The 19023-nt window shown below is 39.4% G+C and overlaps 2 protein-coding genes across 2 annotated transcripts; one reads left to right on the top strand and one right to left on the bottom strand.

Moving 5' to 3' along the window:
- Positions 1–2672: 2672 nt before the first annotated feature.
- On the top strand, positions 2673–3955 carry LOC149999911 (uncharacterized). The gene is given in 3 exon segments (XM_090290197.1): positions 2673–2787; positions 3033–3620; positions 3783–3955. Coding segments are annotated over 3 exon segments (876 nt in total).
- Positions 3956–17177: 13222 nt separating this feature from the next.
- LOC149999912 (olfactory receptor 2Z1-like) lies at positions 17178–18134 on the bottom strand. Its single transcript, XM_090288819.1, has one exon. The coding sequence runs from the start codon at positions 18132–18134 to the stop codon at positions 17178–17180; it is 957 nt and encodes a 318-aa protein (XP_090144945.1).
- Between the last annotated feature and the right edge of the window lie 889 nt (positions 18135–19023).

Raw genomic sequence — 19023 nt, forward strand, 5'->3', positions numbered from 1 at the left:
TGTAGCTTTATTTTCTGGAACTTCTGGTTGTTTCTTGTTTTGTGGTAGTTGTATTCCTTCTTAGTTGTGGAGGGAGATGGAGTGCGTCAGTCTAGGCCTCCATCTTGGCTGGAAGTTCCCTCTTCATCCTTTTTCAGTCTTTTCACATTTTGTTGCACTGTCTGGGAACTGCTTTCTATGTTGTCCTCCAGCTTGCTGATCTGATTCTCTGCTTCCTCTAGCCTGCTCTTTATTCCTTCTACTGTGTTCTTCAGTTCAGAAATTGTATTCTTCACTTCCTCCTGGCTCTTACTGATAGTTTCTATGTCCTTTTAATGCTGGTGTAATTTGAAGTAAGTCCCTTGTAGTTTTTCTGGAGTTTTTTGTAGTTTCCCTGGTGTTCGTTGTAGTTTACTCTGAGTTTGTCAGCTTCATTGAGCTTCCTTATAATCATTCTTTTGAATTCCATGTCTGATAGTTTGCTTGCCTCTGTTTCATCTAGCACTCTTTCTGAGGATTCCTCTTTCCTTTCATTGAGGGGTTGTTTCTTTGCCTTCCCATTTTAGGTGCCTCTTCTTATTTGTTTTTGTTTCTTAGATTTGTCTTCTTTGATTTCTGTCTTCATGGTGTGACCTTCTGTAATAGGAGACCTGAGGGATTCAGTAGTGCAGTCTCTTTGATATCCTGAGCTTGATGCTCTTGGGATGCCCTTTATGCCCTTTGTTTAGGCTGTCTGGTTGTATTTCAGTTTTGGTTGTTGTTGTGTTACTCTTTGGTGGAAACTTCCCTCTGGCTAGTTGATTAAGAGTCACTCTGCCTACCACATCTTGAATTCTTTTGTGGAGATTCTGCTAAAACATAAATACACAACCCAGGCAAGAAACCTACACCCTCAAAAATATTCCCCACCCACAATCACACTATCAGCAGCAAATGAGCCAGTATTAATATAGATATAAAGAAATTAAGACTAAACAAAAAACAGATAAGAGTTGGCTAACTGAAAGAAAGATGATTTTTGGATGGAAGGTGACAACCAGGTTTGGTTTTGTGCTCTTCTGTCACAAATGCTGCACTATTGGGTTCCAAATTTTGTATCTCCGGATTCTAATTTTTCCCTATGTAAAAAATAAATTATGCCCAGGACTAATGAAGTACATGATTTTTTATCTGGCTATTGCACAGGTAATCTGCTCTTGGGAAAACAAGAATGAATTCTTAGCCAAAAAAACAAAAAAAAAAAAAAAAACAAAAACAAAAACCCACCGAAGAGTAATAATAGTAGTGAGCAGGGACAAGGCAATGTGAGACAGTAAGTAATATTTACATTGTATGTTGAAAAGGGGAGGGAAGAAGGCAGAATGAAGTGAGAGTGGAAGTGTATAGTTTTAGATTTATACAGAAGTTATATGTTATATATTTAGTGCGAGAGGGAGTATAAACAAAACAAACAAACAAAATAAGAAGAAGAGGGAGAGAAGGTAAGAAACAGATTAAAGAAAAAGCTTTTCCCCAGTACAACCTTTGGGCTATGGTTGATATAGGTGGGATGGGAATAAGAGGTAAAAAAGAAAGAAAGAAAAGTTTAAGAGATGTCCGAAGGAAAGGGAAGTGAATTTAAGATGATAGAGGGGTAGTTATATTAGGAATGAGGAGTGAAAACCAGGCTAAGAGAGGGAAAATTTTTTTCAAATTTAAGCTGAAAGAATGTATACTAGTTGTAGTAGGAGAGAAGACAGAATTTAAGACCAAAGTAAGAAGAGGAAATCAGATGTTAAGGTAGGGTAATACAAGGGAGGAGCAACATATGATATTTGTAATAAACTATAATATAACAACTAGTTACTTAAAATGCATAAACTAGGAGATTAAGAAAATAGCTTATGAAGAATACCATGGTGGAATTTGTCCCAGTAATGTCTGCTTTTTACTGCTTTCTTCTCTTTCTGGATCCATCCTTGGTCAAAGTTCCATGGGTTTCATATCTTCCTTTCTGGCTGTCTGTCTTTGAGGAGATCTAGCTGGATTCTGGGGCTGCTATTCTCTGCTCGTGGGTCTGCTGCAGCATTCTGCTGTGAGCCGCACTGAGCTGGGTCCCCCCACTGGTCTTGAAGCACCTTCCCAGCACTCTTTGCACTTGTCTAGCAATGCTACTCTGCCAGTGAGCCAGTGCAGTGGTCCGTAGTCCTTTCTCAGTCTTGGGTCCCATCTCTCCACTCCTCCAAAAAAGTCTCTGTGTGCAGCACTGACCCACGTCTCTGCCTGGCAGAGCCTTGTTGTGCAAATTTGCATGTAGGTTTGCCTGCCTAGGGTCCCCACCAACTCTGGGGTTCTGCCTCAGCTTTCCCCCATGTGGGCCCCTCTCCACAGCTCAGTAATGCATTTTTGTTTGGCCAAACCTTGGTGTGCTTGTGGGCACAGTGTTGCCTGCCCTGGGTCCCCATCTAGTCTGGGGTTCTGCCTCAGCTTTCCCCTGTGTGGGCCCCTCTCTGCAGTTCAGTTAGGCATTTTGTTTGGCAGAACCTTGGTGCACGTGCCCACAGGCACAGGGTTGCCAGCCCAAGGGGTCCCCACCAAGTCTCAGTTCACACAGTTTCTCGAAGTCTGGGCTGGTCTCTGTCCTCCCACGCTTTTGACTGTTTCACCAAATCTTCTTGCTGACTTCCTCCTGGACTTCTCTAGCCAGGGCACCTATGGCGGGAGCGCAGCTTCCAAGCAGATCCCGGCTAATGAGCCAGTCAGCAGCTGACCCTATGCGGTGCGAGGGCGACGCTGGGCTGGGGAGCCCGGTCACTCTGCTTGGGGAGTGTGAGTCATGGTTTCTGTCCTCTACCACACTTCTCCCATGCTCCTGTCCCTGTTCACTCTCTCTGAAAGCCACTGTCACTCACTGTCCATTCTGTGTTTGTAGTCCAAGTCCTTCTGGGATGGACTTTTGATATAAATTTTACACTTTTTATATAAATTTTAAAAAGGTAGCTTAAACACCCTACTAATTAATATGAAATTGTTAATAAAGAGAGCATTAATACTGTACTTATTTTTTACAGAAGTCACATGGAAGAGAGACTGTGAAAGTCGAGAGTGTAGTTAATGTGGAGAAAACTTCAATCTTATTCCAAATATGAACCTGAGTAAGAGAAGCACTGGAGTGAACCCACATGAATGCAATGTGTGGGGGAAAGTCTTCATGCATCACTCATTCCTTGATATGCACATCAGATGTCATTCTGAGCACAAAGCATATGAGTATCAAAAATACAGGGAGAAGCCTTATAAATATAGGGAATGTGGAAAAGCCTTCAGTTATCTCCAATTTTTTGATAAATGTGAAAGAAATCACAGTGTAAAGAAGTCCTATAAATGTAAGGAATGTGGTAAATCCTTTAGATATCACCAGTCTGTTCACAAACACGAATGGACTCACACTGGAGAGAAACCCTATCAATGTAAACATTGTGGAAAAGCCTTTAGATATCATCAAACCTCCCAAACACATGAAATAAGTTACACAGGAGAGAAAACCTATGAACATAAGCAGTGTGGTAAAGCCCTCAGTTGTTCCAGTTCCTATCGAAGTCATGAAAGAACTCATACTGGAGAGAAACTTTATGAGTGTAAGCAGTGTGGGAAAGCCTTCAGTGATCTGTCATGCCTTTAAGTACACACAATCACTCACACTGGAGAAGGACCTTATAAATGTAAGGTATATGGGGGAGCATTCATTTCTCCCAGTTCATTTCAGGTACATGAAAGGATTCACACTGAAGAGAAATCCTATAAATGTAAACAATGTGGTAAAGCCTTTAGTTATTACTCTTCCTTTAAATTACATGAAATAACTCAAACTGGAGAGAAACCCTACAAATGCAAGGAATGTGGAAGAGACTTCTCCCAACACCAAACCTTAAAAATACACATGAGACAGCACACTGGAGAGAAACTTTATGAATGTCAACAAACTGGTAAAACCTAAGAGATGACAGTTCCTTTGAAACACACAAGAGTTCACACTAGAGAGAAATCCTAGGAATGTTAGGAATGTGGAAAAGTCTCTAATAACCAAAGGTTAAAAATACACATGAGACTGCATGTTGGAGAGAAACCCTATGAATATGTGCAGGGTAGTGAAGCATTTATAAATTCCTCTTCCTTTCAAAAACATAAAAAGTCATATGAGAGACCCTGTGAACTAAGCAATCTGGTAAAGCCTCCAGAGATTACAGTTCCTTAGAAACACACAGAAGAAATCATGTATGAGAGAAGCCCTATGAACATAGCAGTTACAAAAGCCTCAGATATTATCAAAGTTATTGAAACCATAAAAGAAATTACAGAGGAGAGAAATCCTATGAAGTAGGCAATGTGGTAGAGCTTTTATTTCTCATTTAGGTTTTGAAATACACAAAAGAACTCACACTGGAGAGAAATTCTAGGGCTGGTAAAGCCTTATTTGACACAACTCTGAAGACACAAGAGTGCACAATGTACATACATCATATAAATGTAAAAAAATGGAAAAATTAGTCATCCAAGTTCCTCTCAAAGGCAAGAAAGGACTCATGAGTAAAACTTCTTGAATGTAAACTGTGTGGGAAAGATGTCAATTGGTCCATATCTTTACATGTGTGAACTCCCACCAATAAATAAATAAATATAAGTAATATGAGAAAGCTTGATAAAAATTAACCCATTTCTAATGTTCCAGAAGGCTTTCAACATGAGACAGTAGTTCATAAAGGTGTAAATATACTGTGTGTGTAAAGCCTCCATTTTTTATTTTTGGTTTTATTTATTTATTTTAAGTATATTTTATGTTGTTACAGTAGTTCCAATTTTTTCCCCTTTGCTCCCCTCTGCTTAGTACCCCCCTTCCCTCCAGCAACCCCACCCCCCTTAGTTCATGTCCATGGGTTGTGCATTTAAGTTTTTTGGCTTCACCCTTTCCTATATTACTCTTAACTTCCTCCAGTCTATTTTGTACCAACCGATTATGCTTCTTAGCCCTTGCACCATTTCCCCATTTCTGCTCCTCCTCCCTCCCATCTGATAACCCTCCAAATGATCCCCATACCTATGATTCTGTTCCAATTCTGGTTTGTTTAGTTGGGTTTTGTTTTTATTTTTTAGATTCAGTTGATAGTTGTGAGTTTGTTTTCATTTTAATGTTCATAGCCTTGATCTTCTTTTTATTAAATAAGTCCCTTTAACATTTCATATAATAATGGCTTGGTGATGATGAACTCAGCTTTACCTTGTTTGGGAAGCGCTTCATCTGCTCTTCCATTCTAAATGATAGCTTTGCTGGATAGAGTAATCTTGGTTGTAGGTCCTTGCTTTTCATCACATTGAATGCTGCTTGCCAGTCCATTCTTGCCTGCAAAGTGTTTTTTGAGGAGTCAGCTGACAGTCTGATAGGCACCCCTTTGTAGGCAACTCTCTGCTTCTCTCTTGCTGCTTTTAGGATTCTCTCTTTATCTTGAACCTTTGGCATTTTAATTGTGATGTGTCTTGGTGTGGTACCCCCTGGGTCCAGCTCACCCAGAACTCTCTGTGCTTCCTGGACTTGTATGTCTATTTCCTTTGTCAAATTTGGGAAGTTTTCCTCCATTATTTTTTCACATAAATTTTCAATTTCTTGCTCTTCCTCTTCTCCTTCTGGCACCCCAATGATTTGGATGTTGGCACATTTAAAGTTGTCGCAGAGGTTCCCAAGCCTCTCTTCATTTTTTTCAGTTCTTGTTTGCTCACTCTGTACTGGCTGACTGTTTTTTTCTTCCTTATATTCCAAATCATTGATTTGAACCCCAGTTTCCTTTCCTTCACCATTGCTTTTGTGTGGGTTTTCCTTCATTTTACTTAGCATAGCCTTCACTTCTCTTATGCGTCTGCCATACTTAAGCATATCTGTCAAGCCTGTGAGCATCTTTATCACCAGTGTTTGGAATTCTGCATCTGTTAGGCTGGCTATCTCCTTATACTTAGTTCTCCCACTGGAATCTTGATCTGTTCCCTCTTTTGGGCAATACTTCTCTGTCTCCTCATCTTGACAGGCTCTTATGTTTGTTTGCCTCTGCGTCTTAGGTAGAGTTGTCGCTCCTGTTACGTTGTAAGGGGAAGAGCCTTAGGGATTTGTCAGTACAGGGTGACCTGTTTCACCACGTTTTGGTGCTGTATGTGGGGGAGGGGTCCGAGAGGGAACAATGCCACCTGCATAGCACTCGCCCCTTTTCCAGGCACCTCTCCCACTTCTACACTGGACTGGCACCCCTCTAGCTGCTACGCTGGCCATTGTTCCCAGAGTGGGTGAGTCTGTAGGTGGTTCTAGGACTGTGGGGGTCCTTCAAACAAGTGAACTCTGCCCCAACCCCCACTGGTTTGCACAGTCAGAAGCAATGAGGTTTGATTTTCCCTGGTGCTGGTACTGTGAGCTGTGCAATCTGGTGAGGAGCTGGAAACGCTCCTCAGGTGTCCCTCCTGACTTTAAAACATGTAACTGCTCCCCGCAGGCCTGCTGTTGCCACCACTGCTGCCACCACCACACTGGGTTCTCTTAGCCCCAGCTCCGCCCCTCCTACCTGTCTGGATGAGTATTTTTTCTTTATCTCTTTGTTTGTTGGACTTCCATGCAGTTTGATTTTCTTGAACTTCTGGTTATCTCTAGTTTTGAGGTAGTTGTATTCCTTCTTGGTTGTGGGGGGAGATGCAACATGTCTGTCTATGCCTCCATCTTGGCCAGAAGTCCCCACTATAAATTCCCCATTTTAAAGTACATCACTGCAATGTGGGTTTCTACTAAATATTGAGGTGAGATAATCTTGTGTGTCTTCTTCAACAATAGTACCTAAGATTAATAGGTATTTTATTAAAAGAGTTAATCCTTTTTCTTTTTACTTTGAAACCTGTTGGATTCATGGGTAAATTGCAGTGCATTTCTAAAACGCAATTTTTAAAAAAATAATGTTTGATTTGTTTTGTGTTAATGAGCCATTGAAACATGATAGTGTGATATTTGTTGTGGTTTTCCTTCTGGCCTTGTAATGGTTCTCGGATATTACTGGTTTATTATATATATTCTACTTTTTTACTGATAAAGCTCCTTTTTAGATGACAGACATGAGAGCCTTTTCCATTTTTTATATGTATAAGTAGTTGTAATTGTTTTTCTATGGCAAGTTTATGAAAGAATACATTTTTATGAGAAATACTATTTTTATATTTGGGCCTTTGCATTTTCTTTTCTGATTGTTACTTGCTGAATAGACTTTGATTTAAGAAGAGGGAACTTTGATAGGGCAACAAAATCTAGAGCTGGAAACAGTCACCTGAGAGTATTGTTAGGAACTAGATTTTCCAGAGCCCATGCCATTTATGGTTCCATGTTAGAATTCACCAGTACCCTCACTTGCATAAGATTTGGAAGGGAAAAGGGAAAAAGACATTCAGATTTTGGAACTACCATACAGAGAAAGAGAGATACACAGGAGCTTTGAGGACACTATCTTCCAGCCCATTGTCAGGAGTCTTTACACTTCCGGTCAAGACTATCCTCAAAACCACCCCCAAATTTTTAATTTCCATGTGTGAGATGAGTAGATTTCTTCCAACGTCTTTGGAAGATGCACATCAGAGACCCATCAGTGTGGGTTTTTCTGTAAACCCTCTTACCAGGAAACTAAATCAGACTTTTGTGCTTAGGAGTATTGTCTGATTTTTCTGTTATCTACATTATATGTGTAGAAGGTCTAATTTGTATAAGAAACACCCTATGCTGTCAACAGTGCTAGTGAATATGTTTTCCAGATTGCACATGATGTCTGCAATGGTGTTGTCAGAAAGAGCATCATGGGATATTTTTTCTGTGCTGCATGTGCAGGGCTGCCTTGACATGGTCCTTCCATGTGAGAATCAGCACCTTCCTCCTATCAGGAAGACTGTGGGTGTTTCCTGTCACCTGTAGCTGAATGTAATCCCCCAGCATGTTTTCAGTTATGTTTGACTGTATGTGATTAAAAGTATGTACATTTTTTGGTCAAAGGAATGCTTTTGTCATTGTTTCATGGAAATATTTTAAAGTAGTCAAATGCTAACAAATATTATAAACATACATTCCTTAGTGATGCAGATGTTTGGAGATATACATCGTAAATGATTTTGTCATTTGCGTGAACATCATACAATGTAGTTACACAAACCTTGATGGTATAGCCTACTACACACCAAGGTATAGCCTACTACACACCTGGGTATAAAACTGATTACCTCCAAACCTATAAGTTATAACCTATAGCTCCTAGGCTACAAACCTGGACAGCATTTTAACATACTAAATACTGTCAGCAATAGTAACAGATGGTAAATATTTGTATATGTTTAGACAGATCTAAACATAGAACAGGTACAGTAAAAACATGGTATAGAAGATAAAGAATGGGCTCCCTTTGCCACATCTGCAAGGGTGAACCATTCTCAGTAATCAGACTGTTGACATTCCAGAAAATGTGGACATCACAGTTAATGTGAAGATGCCCTGTGGAGGTACTTCAATCACATCAATGTAAAACTCAGTCTCTTTGGAAAAAAAGAAAAAGGAAGAGATTCTGGGTTGACAATGGTGGGAAATATAAAGGAACTGGCTACCATTTGTACCATCTAAAGTCATGTAAAGAACATGATCAGGGGTGTCACACTGGGCCTTTGTTATAAGATGAGGTCATTTCCCCATCAATGTCCTCATCAGGTGAATGGTTCTCTTGTTGAAATCAGAAATTTCTTGGATAAAAAATACATTCGCAAGGTTCAGATGAGATCAGTGTCTCAGGCTCAGAAAAATGAGTTCATTCTTGAGGGAAATGACATTGGACTTGTCTCATATTTAGCTGCTTTGATTTAGCAAGCCACAACAGTCAAAAACAAGGATATCAGAAAAATTTTGGATGGTATTTATGTTTCTGAAAAAGGAAAAGTCAGCAGACTGATGAGTAAGATCTATGTTGTCCAGCTACAGAAACAACAAGGCGCCAGACGATTCCTTAGACTTTTTTTGTGATATTTTAAAAATGCATTAAAAGCCAAACAATGGGAAATTAACATATTTATAGACAATTCATTGTTTAAGTAAAGACTCTCAAAGGAAATTTAAAAGTACATAAAACTGAATGAAAAATGAAATTAAATGGAATTTGTGAGATGCAGCTATATCAGTGTCAATATCACTGAATGCATTCATTGGAAAACAGGAAATATAGCAAATCTATAATCAAATCTCCACCTCAACAAAGGAGGAAAACAGAACAAAATAAACCTAAAGCAAGCAGAGAGAAGACAATAATAAAAATAAGAATAGAAATCAATGACTGAGAACATACAGTAGAGAAAAAAATAAAAATGATAATGCATTATGAAAGAAAATAAAATCTCTGATTAAGTAGAGAAATACCATGTTCATGAAGTTGCAATGTTGTAGAAAGGGCAGTTTCACCCAAACTATTGATTCACAGTAATAAAGTTAGAGCCATAATATATTTTTTAGAAATAGAAATATTGATTGAGACATTTTTATGGAATATAATAAGTCTTAGAAGGAGAAATGAGAACTTTTAAGAAAAAGAACTATGAGGAGAAATCTTGAAAAAGTGACATACAAAAACAGTCTCTAAAGTTTGTTATTGGAGAAAAGAGAAGCAAAAAAAAAAAAAAAAGAACAAACTAAGGTAGGAATTAAAGGGTCCAGGAACAACTTGCATTTATGGAAGCTTACTGTGTAATAAAGTTAGCATTTCAAATAAGTTGGAAGTGATGGTTTAATAATGATTTGAAGAAATACACTATGTATTAAGAAAATTACCTTCAGGAAAAAAATTCAGGTATATTTTAAAACTAATTTAAAAACTCTACAGGAGTCAGAATATAACATAAAAGGCACTATATATCACCTGGATATTTTACCCAAACACAAATCTGTCAGGTGATGACAGAAAACAGTGAAGGTACAATGGAAAGTAATCTGAAAATTTCCAAGTTTATGAAATGAGTTTTCGAGGTTAGAGGGTGACCAAAGAAATAGATAGTGTGTTTAATCCTGGAAGAAATGACTGGATTCAACAACAAAATCTTTGAGGATAGCCTTAATTGGAGTTAGAACTTTTATTTGTGAATTTTGATGACTAAGAGTGGTTGTACACACAGACTTAAAAAGAGAAAACACCTTGATAAAGAGATGGTTTTGTAATAGCTGCTGAACAACCAAGGTGATTAATTGTGTAAAAGCCAAAGAATACAACAGAGACTTCTGAGATAAAATCTCAGAATGCCTGTTCCTCCTGAAACCTATTTTGTTCCTTGAACCTTTCAGAGTTCTTAAGAGGTCTTATCAGAATAATGTAGCACTTTGGGACAAAGATGCATCCTGCTAGCCCTGCACTGGAAGCCCAGATGAAGCTCTCCACTGCCACTGTGACTGTGTCCTGGATGCTGTGGTAGATTAGAAGGAAAGTGACAAGACACTGCAGAACACCAGCATGCTGAACGTCAGAAAGTTGGCTTCACTGAAGGTGCCAGGAAGGTTCCGGGCCAAGAAAGTCTAGGAGAACCTCCCCAGGGTCAAGGAGCCCAGGTATCCCAGGACACAGTACAAGGCAGTGACTGAGTCCTTGTTGCACACGATGAGGTTTCTGGGCTCAGAATGAATGTCTGTGTCCATGAAAGAGGAGCAGTTCCTAGCCACATTCCACAGATAATTACTTGGATCAGGAAGCAGAAGGGAATGACATAGAAGTCCCATTGTTCATACTGGTTTTACAGCTTTGAATGCCGGAATTGTAATGGTTTTGAGTAGAACAGTGGAAATAGCCACAGTGAACTCTGCTGCAAATGTGATTTGTCAGGGATGCAGGGGGCTGTGTTGGGGTGGCCAATGTAGTTAAGGGACAAAAGAGGCACAGGAGGAAGGGGAACAGCAGGATGTAACCGAAAGCGCAGTTATTGACTTTGACTATCAGAGGGTGTCTTGGAGCTTCACAAAGAGCTGCAAAACCAGAGCTATGATGACAGATAAGTGCAGAGCTGCCTAGGCCAGGGCCTTCCCCAAAGATTTCCCCAAGCCCATGAAGTCATGAGCTTGGGGAGGGAGTGATTGCTCTCATTGGTTATGCTGGAGCTGGACACAGATTCAGTGCTCTGCATCTCAGAAACAGCAAAGACAGCATTTCAGCTTCACAAGTTTTTCATTTCTGGCCTGTTTTTAAAAAATGGTCACTTTTGCTGTAATTGTGCATATGGATTGCTGTGACGTGAAACTCAGACACACCTAATTAAGTTTCTGTATTCATATATCAGGAAGAAAGCTCTCAGGTGCAGGATAAGACAAAACACAGTCAAACTGAGTCTAGCTTGGTTCATCCTGTGGTTCAGTGATGTCACCAAAAATGTGGATTCTTCACAATTTTTTTTCTGCTGTCCCTAATGGCCTCCTCATACTAAGTAAAGTACTTCCACGGTTTCAGATATTTTCCTGGAGCAAATTTAAAGATTCCCTTATTCACACATTGAGAAAGAAACTTCTTCTAGTCCTTCTGGGAAATCTTTCTGTCACTACCCCAATTTCTACTGGTTTCTTTTTTGTGTGTATAACTTGAAACTTGGTAGATCAAGCCTTTCTGTGACTATTCTTATATAATTTCCCATATAACATTGAAAATGGTTTGGTGAATTTAACATCATTTGGATTCTGAATGAATTTATATTGCTGTTCTACACTTTTGGAGAAAATGACATTTTAATCATGAAAGCATATGGTGAATATTTTTGAAATTTCCATTTATTTACACCTTAAAGTGTGGTTTAGATTTTTAAATAGAGTGGCACATAGTAAACATTTCCAGCTTTTGTAGGCCATGTGGTCTCTGTTGTGCCTACTTACCTTTGCTATTAAAGCACAAAGGCAGTGACAGAAAATATGCAAATTAATGGACACATGTTTCAATTACATTTTATTAGTTAAGGTGGGAATTTGTCTACTCCTTCCTTAAAGGTCTTATTTTTCCATAGATAATACTCATGCAGTAGTACAAAATTCTAAAAATAATCACAATAACTCTCCCTCATGTCTTTTATCTCGGTACCCATTTCCTCTTCATGGTTCAGCAGCCTTTCTGACTCCACCGCTATTGTCCCAGAGACATGCTTGGCACACACAAATGTGTATATTGTATAGTGGGTCACCAGTCATGCATTTTTCTACTTCTCTGTTTTTCACACTTATTTGGCATTGCACATCTTTCAATAAGTTCATGAGAAGGGGAAGTAATTTTTTCTGGGGGTGGGGAGTGGGGAGCAAGAGGTTTACTGATCCAGAAGGTCTAGCTTGAGAAGATGAAAAAACTAATTCTCATTTCCATCTTTGGGGAACTAACTTTTTTATTAGCTTATTCATACCTGAAAATACCTATTTACTTCACCAAGTGATTGAAACCCAATGATTCCTACTGTTAAGGTGATTGGAATTGCATACTAAGTGGAACATTAAACCACATAAAAATGCAGTAACAGTTTTTTAATTCCAAAGTATTCTTTGATTTTTCTTTTAAATATTTTAAAATATTTGTCAAATTAACTGAATGAATAAATAAATCTAGTATTAACCACAATATGAATTAAATAGTTTTGACTTAATAAAAAGGATGATACTATTTCCAATGTTTCATATGCCTTGTACAGAGAACATGTATTTTTGAAGAAAAGAAAAACAGAATTGAGGCTCTTTTTTCTTGCATTTTTAATTGGCCTGGTGGACATTTTGTTTGAAATGTACTGAAGTTACAGTTTCTGTTTTTTTCTCCTTATCTTCCTTACGATGCTTGAAATGTCTAACTATTTAAAAAGGCAGTTGGAAAATATTACACATGTTGTTTTAAAAAGTGTTCTTTTTATTTTACTGACAATTCATTTTATACTCTGTCAATAAAATTCCCACAAGACATCTTGTAGGTGAAGTTTATAAAAAAAGAATTGCATGGAATTTATGGAAGAATTCAAATATGATTTTTTAATATTTTAGAAAATAAATTATTTAATATTTCTATATTATATATTTTCCAATAACACATTTGGTTTTGATATATAACTCATGGAGTTATATGTCTCATGTAACAGCTACTTTTAGAGGTTCTAGGTTGTGGCTTTTATTAGAATGTTGTGTCTTCATATATTTTTTTGTTTTTATTCTTACATGTTTATTCTCTCTACTGTATTATAATAATCCAAAAGGTAGGATCCTGGAATTAATTGTGCACACTTGATATCCTGCACAGTGTTCAGTACCTGATACATAAAGTAATAAAACATTTATGAGACAGGATAGAAAGAAGCTAGGAAAATTCCTGGGCAAGTGGAATGGGGAAACTGAGACAGATAGTTAAATAAGGCCAAACAATTTGAACAACTTAGAGCCAACTAGTGAATTGTAAGACCTTATCTTCCCTAAGGCCACCTGAGAACCAATGGTCTCTATCTCTCCTCCCTAACCAGAGAACAAATAGCATAAATCACCCTGGTCAGAGATAGAGAACAGAGACCCAATTAATGCCATTTGTGCCAGCTAAATCCAAGGGTCGATGAAATCAGGGGAACAAATAACAAAAACCCAATTAGAGCCAGATGGATAAAAGTAAAGAGTATTAGAGCAAGATAAAAACTAAACCAGTAAAGCAGACAGAAGGATAATCCCAAACACACTATATGCTCATCTTGATGCATCAGCATATTAAAAATGAGTGTGAAAAGCCGATGAATATTCTGCTGAAAACCTCTCCTAAGATTCTCACCCACAGAAAAGAGATATAACCCTCAAAACAAAGGATGTCAGTACAGGCTCACTCTAGAGCACACCCATGCCTGTTCTTGGGCATGAACTTTTTACCCTCTCCCCCATGAGATTTGCAACTAGGGAAGCAGCAAGCAGGAGTAGCTCATCTCGTGCTTACCCACCCCCAGCCCGATCCCATCTCCAAGGACCCTTTTTCACTGATTTCCCAGTGAGCTAACAGGAGCCTCACCTTGGCTCACTTCTTTACTAGGGAACAAAGCAGAGTACTGCCCCAGCTCTCTCCTGTTGCTTCTTCTACCCTAAGTCCTTTCTTATTTCCACAGACTGTCCTTTCTTAGTCCAGCAATTAAAATTATAATACTACATTTTCTTTGTATTATTTTTTCATATTTTACTTAACGTATATATTATTTTCAATCTCTTTTTTATTTTCCTCACCAAGATAATCCTTAAAGAGAAGACTAATGTGAGGTGTGAGCTGTAGACATTTTACACAGAGGTATTCAAATATTGCTTTGTATTTATAAGGGCTCAGAGTTATTTAAAGCATAAATTATTCAAATTCCAAAAACTTACAAAAGATTTCCAATAAATTCACTTAAATATAATTATACAATGGTATAATCTTTTGAGTGTTATTCTGTAACTGATTATTATTTTATAAATTTTCTAAGTTATTAATTTGAGATAGAGAGGAAGGGAGAGAAAAAACATTGATTTGTTGTTCCACTTAGTTATTCATTCATTGCTAGATTCTTATATGTGCCCTGACTGGAGATCAAGCCCACAACCTTCGTGAATTAGGATGACACTCTAACCAACTAAGCTACCTGGCCAGGGCCTTGCAATTAATTAATAATTAATTGCTAAGATTTAAATCTGGTCACCCTATAATTCTATTATACATTTCTAGTTACAATAATCTGTTTAAAATGCAAACCTAATCAATGCATCTTTCTTTTTAAATCTTTTGTTTTTCTCTTTAATGGCTATTATCATAAAGGTAACCATAAGTCTCATTTCATTCCAGTTATCCTGATATAGTTATTAATACTATCCCTTTCATTACCCAATAGATCCCAGTTTGAAGGAGAAAAAAAAGATCTTACTTATAGAGTACAGATACCACATCCTGTAGTATTGGCTGATTTAAGTCAAAAGGGAAATGAAATAGTTGAATTTTAAAAGTCTGGAATAAAGTACAGCAGAAGAAGATTGCAGGGAACCACTAGCAGTAGTTCTCAGGGTCAACTGTGCCCCTATGTCCTTACATACTTGCTGTGAACACATAAAATCCAAGGTGAAGTCTATCTCTTTGAATAAGAGAAATTTAAGGGTGTTGGATGTGCTTAACAAATGCTAACTTTGTCATATGGCTGGATATGTTGCTAATAAGAAATTAAATTCTGCCTGCCCCCAAATCATTACATAGTTTTATATAGTCCAGAAAAAGTCCGGCCATTGTTAATATAATGAGAAAAGTTTGTGCAACATTGATTAACCTGGCAGCCAATGAAAGTGGACTGGAATGCACACACATGAACAATGATGATGTCACTGTATTAGTCAGTGGGGGTGGTGGACGCTGTTGAGTGAGCATATGTACTGTGTGGCTGTCACATTCAAAATGACTGAGTGAAGAGAGCAACAAATATGAATCCAATTTTGTACTAAGCTTGAACATTCCTCCATGGAAACTATTCAGGTGATTCAAGGCTGCAGCTGTGGGTGACTGGTGATGGGCATCTTCATCACGACAATGCACCCACTCATGCATCACATCTTGTACAGAGTTTTTTGGCAAACCACCAAGCCACTGAAGTGACTCAACCCCACTACTGCCCAGATTTGGCACCCTTCAACATCTGGCTTTTCCCAAAACTTAAATCACTTTTGAAAGGGAAGAAATTTTAGACTGTTGATGAGATTCAGGAGAATATGATGGGGCAGCTGATGGTGATTGGGAGAACTGTGTGAGGTCCCAAGGTACCTACATATTAGAATATTATTCAGCCATAAAAATGAAAGAAATATTGCCATTTATGACACATGAATGAGCCTAGAGAATATTATGCTAAGTGAAATAAGCCAGACAGAAGACAAATAGTGTATGGTATCACTTATGTGTGGAATCTTTAGGAGAAACAAAAGCCAACTTTATAGAAACAGATAATAGAATGGTGGTTTCCCCGGGAGGGAGAAATTGAGTAATGTAGATCAAAGGGTTCAAATTTTTAGTTAGAAGAGTAAATTCTGAGGATCTAATGTATAGTATGGTGGCTGTATTTAATAATATGGTATTGTATACTTGAAAATTGCTGACAGATCTTAAGCATTCACACTACAAAAATAAAAATAAAAAGTTAACTCTGTGAGATAATAGATATAATTATCTTGATCTTGTAATCTCCATAGATATCAAATAGTCACATTGTACACTTTGAATATATATAATTAAAATATATAATTATATTTGTCAATTATTCCTCAATGAAAAATAAAATGAAATGATCCAGATACAAAAGGCCTTGACAAAATAGTCACTCCTTGATAAAGAATTGATATCCTGATATCTCTTTCAATTTTAAGAAATGTTTTAAATACACCATGGAGTTTGACCCCGTCACCATTTCCATTACCCAGGTTTGACGGTCGCTTCGATTTGCCTGGTCCAAACACCGAGCACGCGAACACCACGTGCTCAACAGTGAGTAAAGCACAATTGTTTAAGGAACGGTGTCTTCACCAACAGCAACACCTGGGTTCGACTACCAGTTCTGCCACTTCACTGTATGGGCTGAATGTTTGCATTTCCCCCAAACTCATATGCTGAAGCCCTAACCTCCCTTGTGCATGTGTTTGAGATAGGGTCTGTGAGGAAGTGACAAAGATTAAATGAGGTCATAAAGGCAGGGTTCTAATTCCATATCCAACGCACTTATAAGAAGAGCAGGAGACACCAGAGCACTCTCTCTCTGCCATCTGAGGACATGGTGAAAAGGCGAAGCCAGAAAGAGAGCTCTCACCAGGAACAGAATAAGCCAGTACCTTGATCTTAGACGTCCCAGCCTCAAGAACTGTGAGAAAGTAAATTTCTGTTGTTTAAGCCACACAATTTGTTGTATTTTATCATGGCTGTCTGGGAAGAGATGAAGCCATTCATTGACAGGAAAGTCTCAACTTTACAAAGTAGGGCCTTTCATTCATGTAAGTAGTACTAAAGAATAGGAATAAAAGTCCATGAGAGAAAACATGAACCCAGCTAGGCATGAGATGAGAAGAAGCTGGACACTCGGGCTTTAACATAAGGCCTTAGCAGCTGCATGACAAGTGGGTGCTTTGAAGTGATGGGTGGGATGGAAGACGGCTGAGATCACACCAGCAGCTCCCTATGTGATCTGAGCCTAGCTCTGCGCATCGCTTTGACCAAAGCCATTCGCACCTCCCGGTTCCTCAGACTGTAGATGAGGGGGTTAAGCATGGGGGTGACAAGGCTGTAGAAGAGGGAGGCCACGTTGTCTTGCTGTGGGCTGTGGTAGGCACCAGGTACCATGTACATGAACACGGCTGCACCATAAAAGAGCCCCACGACTGTGATATGCGAGGAGCAGGTTGTGAAAGCCTTCCGCCGAGCCTCCTCTGAGCGCATGCGTAGGACGGCTCCCAACACGCGGCCATAGGATGTAGCGATGAGGGAGAGGGGAAGCACAAGGATCAGCACCCCAGAGATGGACAGCGCCAGCTCATAGGCGGAGGTGTCTGCACAGGAGAGCTTTAGCAGGGCTGGCACCTCACAGAAGAAGTGGTCCACGATGCGGGAGGCACAGTAGGGGAAGTGCAGCGTGACGGAGGTCTGGATAGAGGCATTGAGCACACCTGCCATCCAGGAGCAGCCCACCATGAGCAGGCATACCTGGCGTCGCATGAGCACAGGATACTGCAGGGGGTGGCACACAGCAACATAACGGTCATAGGACATGAGGGCCAGTAGGATGCCCTCAGCCACACCCATAAGTGTAAGGAAGAATATTTGAGCTGCACAGCCCCCAAAGGAGATGTAACTTTCTACCTGTAGGAAGTCTGATGCCATCTTGGGGATGGTGACTAGAGGGAAGCCAACATCAAACAGGGACAGTTGACTGAGCAGAAAGTACATGGGTGTGTGGAGCCGGGAGTCCATGCAGATCAGGAAGAGCAGGACAGCATTGCCCAGAAGGCCCATGATAAACATGGCAGCCACCAGGGAGAAGAGTAGCTGACGTGACCCTGAGCGACTGAAGAGGCCCACTAGAAGGAAGTCATAGGTTACTGATTGATTCACATCCCCCATTTTTACATAATATACCTTTGCTGCAGGAAGAACAGGAGACCAATGGCAAAAAGGCTGTGTGGGGGTGGCAAATAAATTTCATCCCACTTGCCAATGGCCATCAAGTGGTAGTGGTTGCTTGGAGAGCCGTCTTGAGAAGAGTTATGAGGTCACAGCTAGAATTAGTAGGGGGAAATCCATAATCAGTTAGTGATATTTGTCACAGCCATGGAATGGGAGAGCACTAACTTTCATCTCTGGATAAGATACTTGGCCACATCCCAGTCAAGAGCTTCCCACTGACTCTTGCAATCCAAATTTTGAGGTCCATGTCAAAAGTAGTAACATAGCCCCAGTAGAACATTTCAACATCCCTCATCTCAGTGGTCCTGGAGCCAAAGCAAAGGTAAGATTCAGAAAAAAGCTAGGAGGTGAAATAGTGGATGGAGCAGAAGCAACAATCCAAGCAAGAAAACAGATGGTCTAGGGTCCAATACCTGGGTGAGAATATGGAGCAAAGAGAAATCTATTGTGAGTCAGCTCTGGGGTCAAAGTGGAGGAGTGATTCTACAGAGTTGAAGCCATAGAGACACTTTGGTGACACTTGGGGGTGAAATGGCCTCGGATTAATTGTGGGGCAATTGTCAATGAGCTCACAAATATTAGTGACTTTGTTGCATTGGACGGGAGAGTAGCAACATGTGAGTAGTCTGACTCAATTTCAAGGACTAGAGTAAGGCACCAGGCCTGGAAGATTGTGAGTTTTTACTAAGTATTGCCTGAGTAGATAAGGAAGATGGCCATGGACAAGAAGGAACTTCACACCTAAATCAGGGATATTTAATTCCCTTGACAACGTCCAAGCACCCAGCTAAACCCAGATTTCCCTGGAATACTATACACCACATGA

This window comes from Furipterus horrens, unplaced genomic scaffold (assembly GCF_987537825.1).
Source record: "Furipterus horrens unplaced genomic scaffold, mFurHor1.1.pri manual_scaffold_10, whole genome shotgun sequence".
Classification (NCBI taxonomy): Eukaryota; Metazoa; Chordata; class Mammalia; order Chiroptera; family Furipteridae; genus Furipterus; species Furipterus horrens.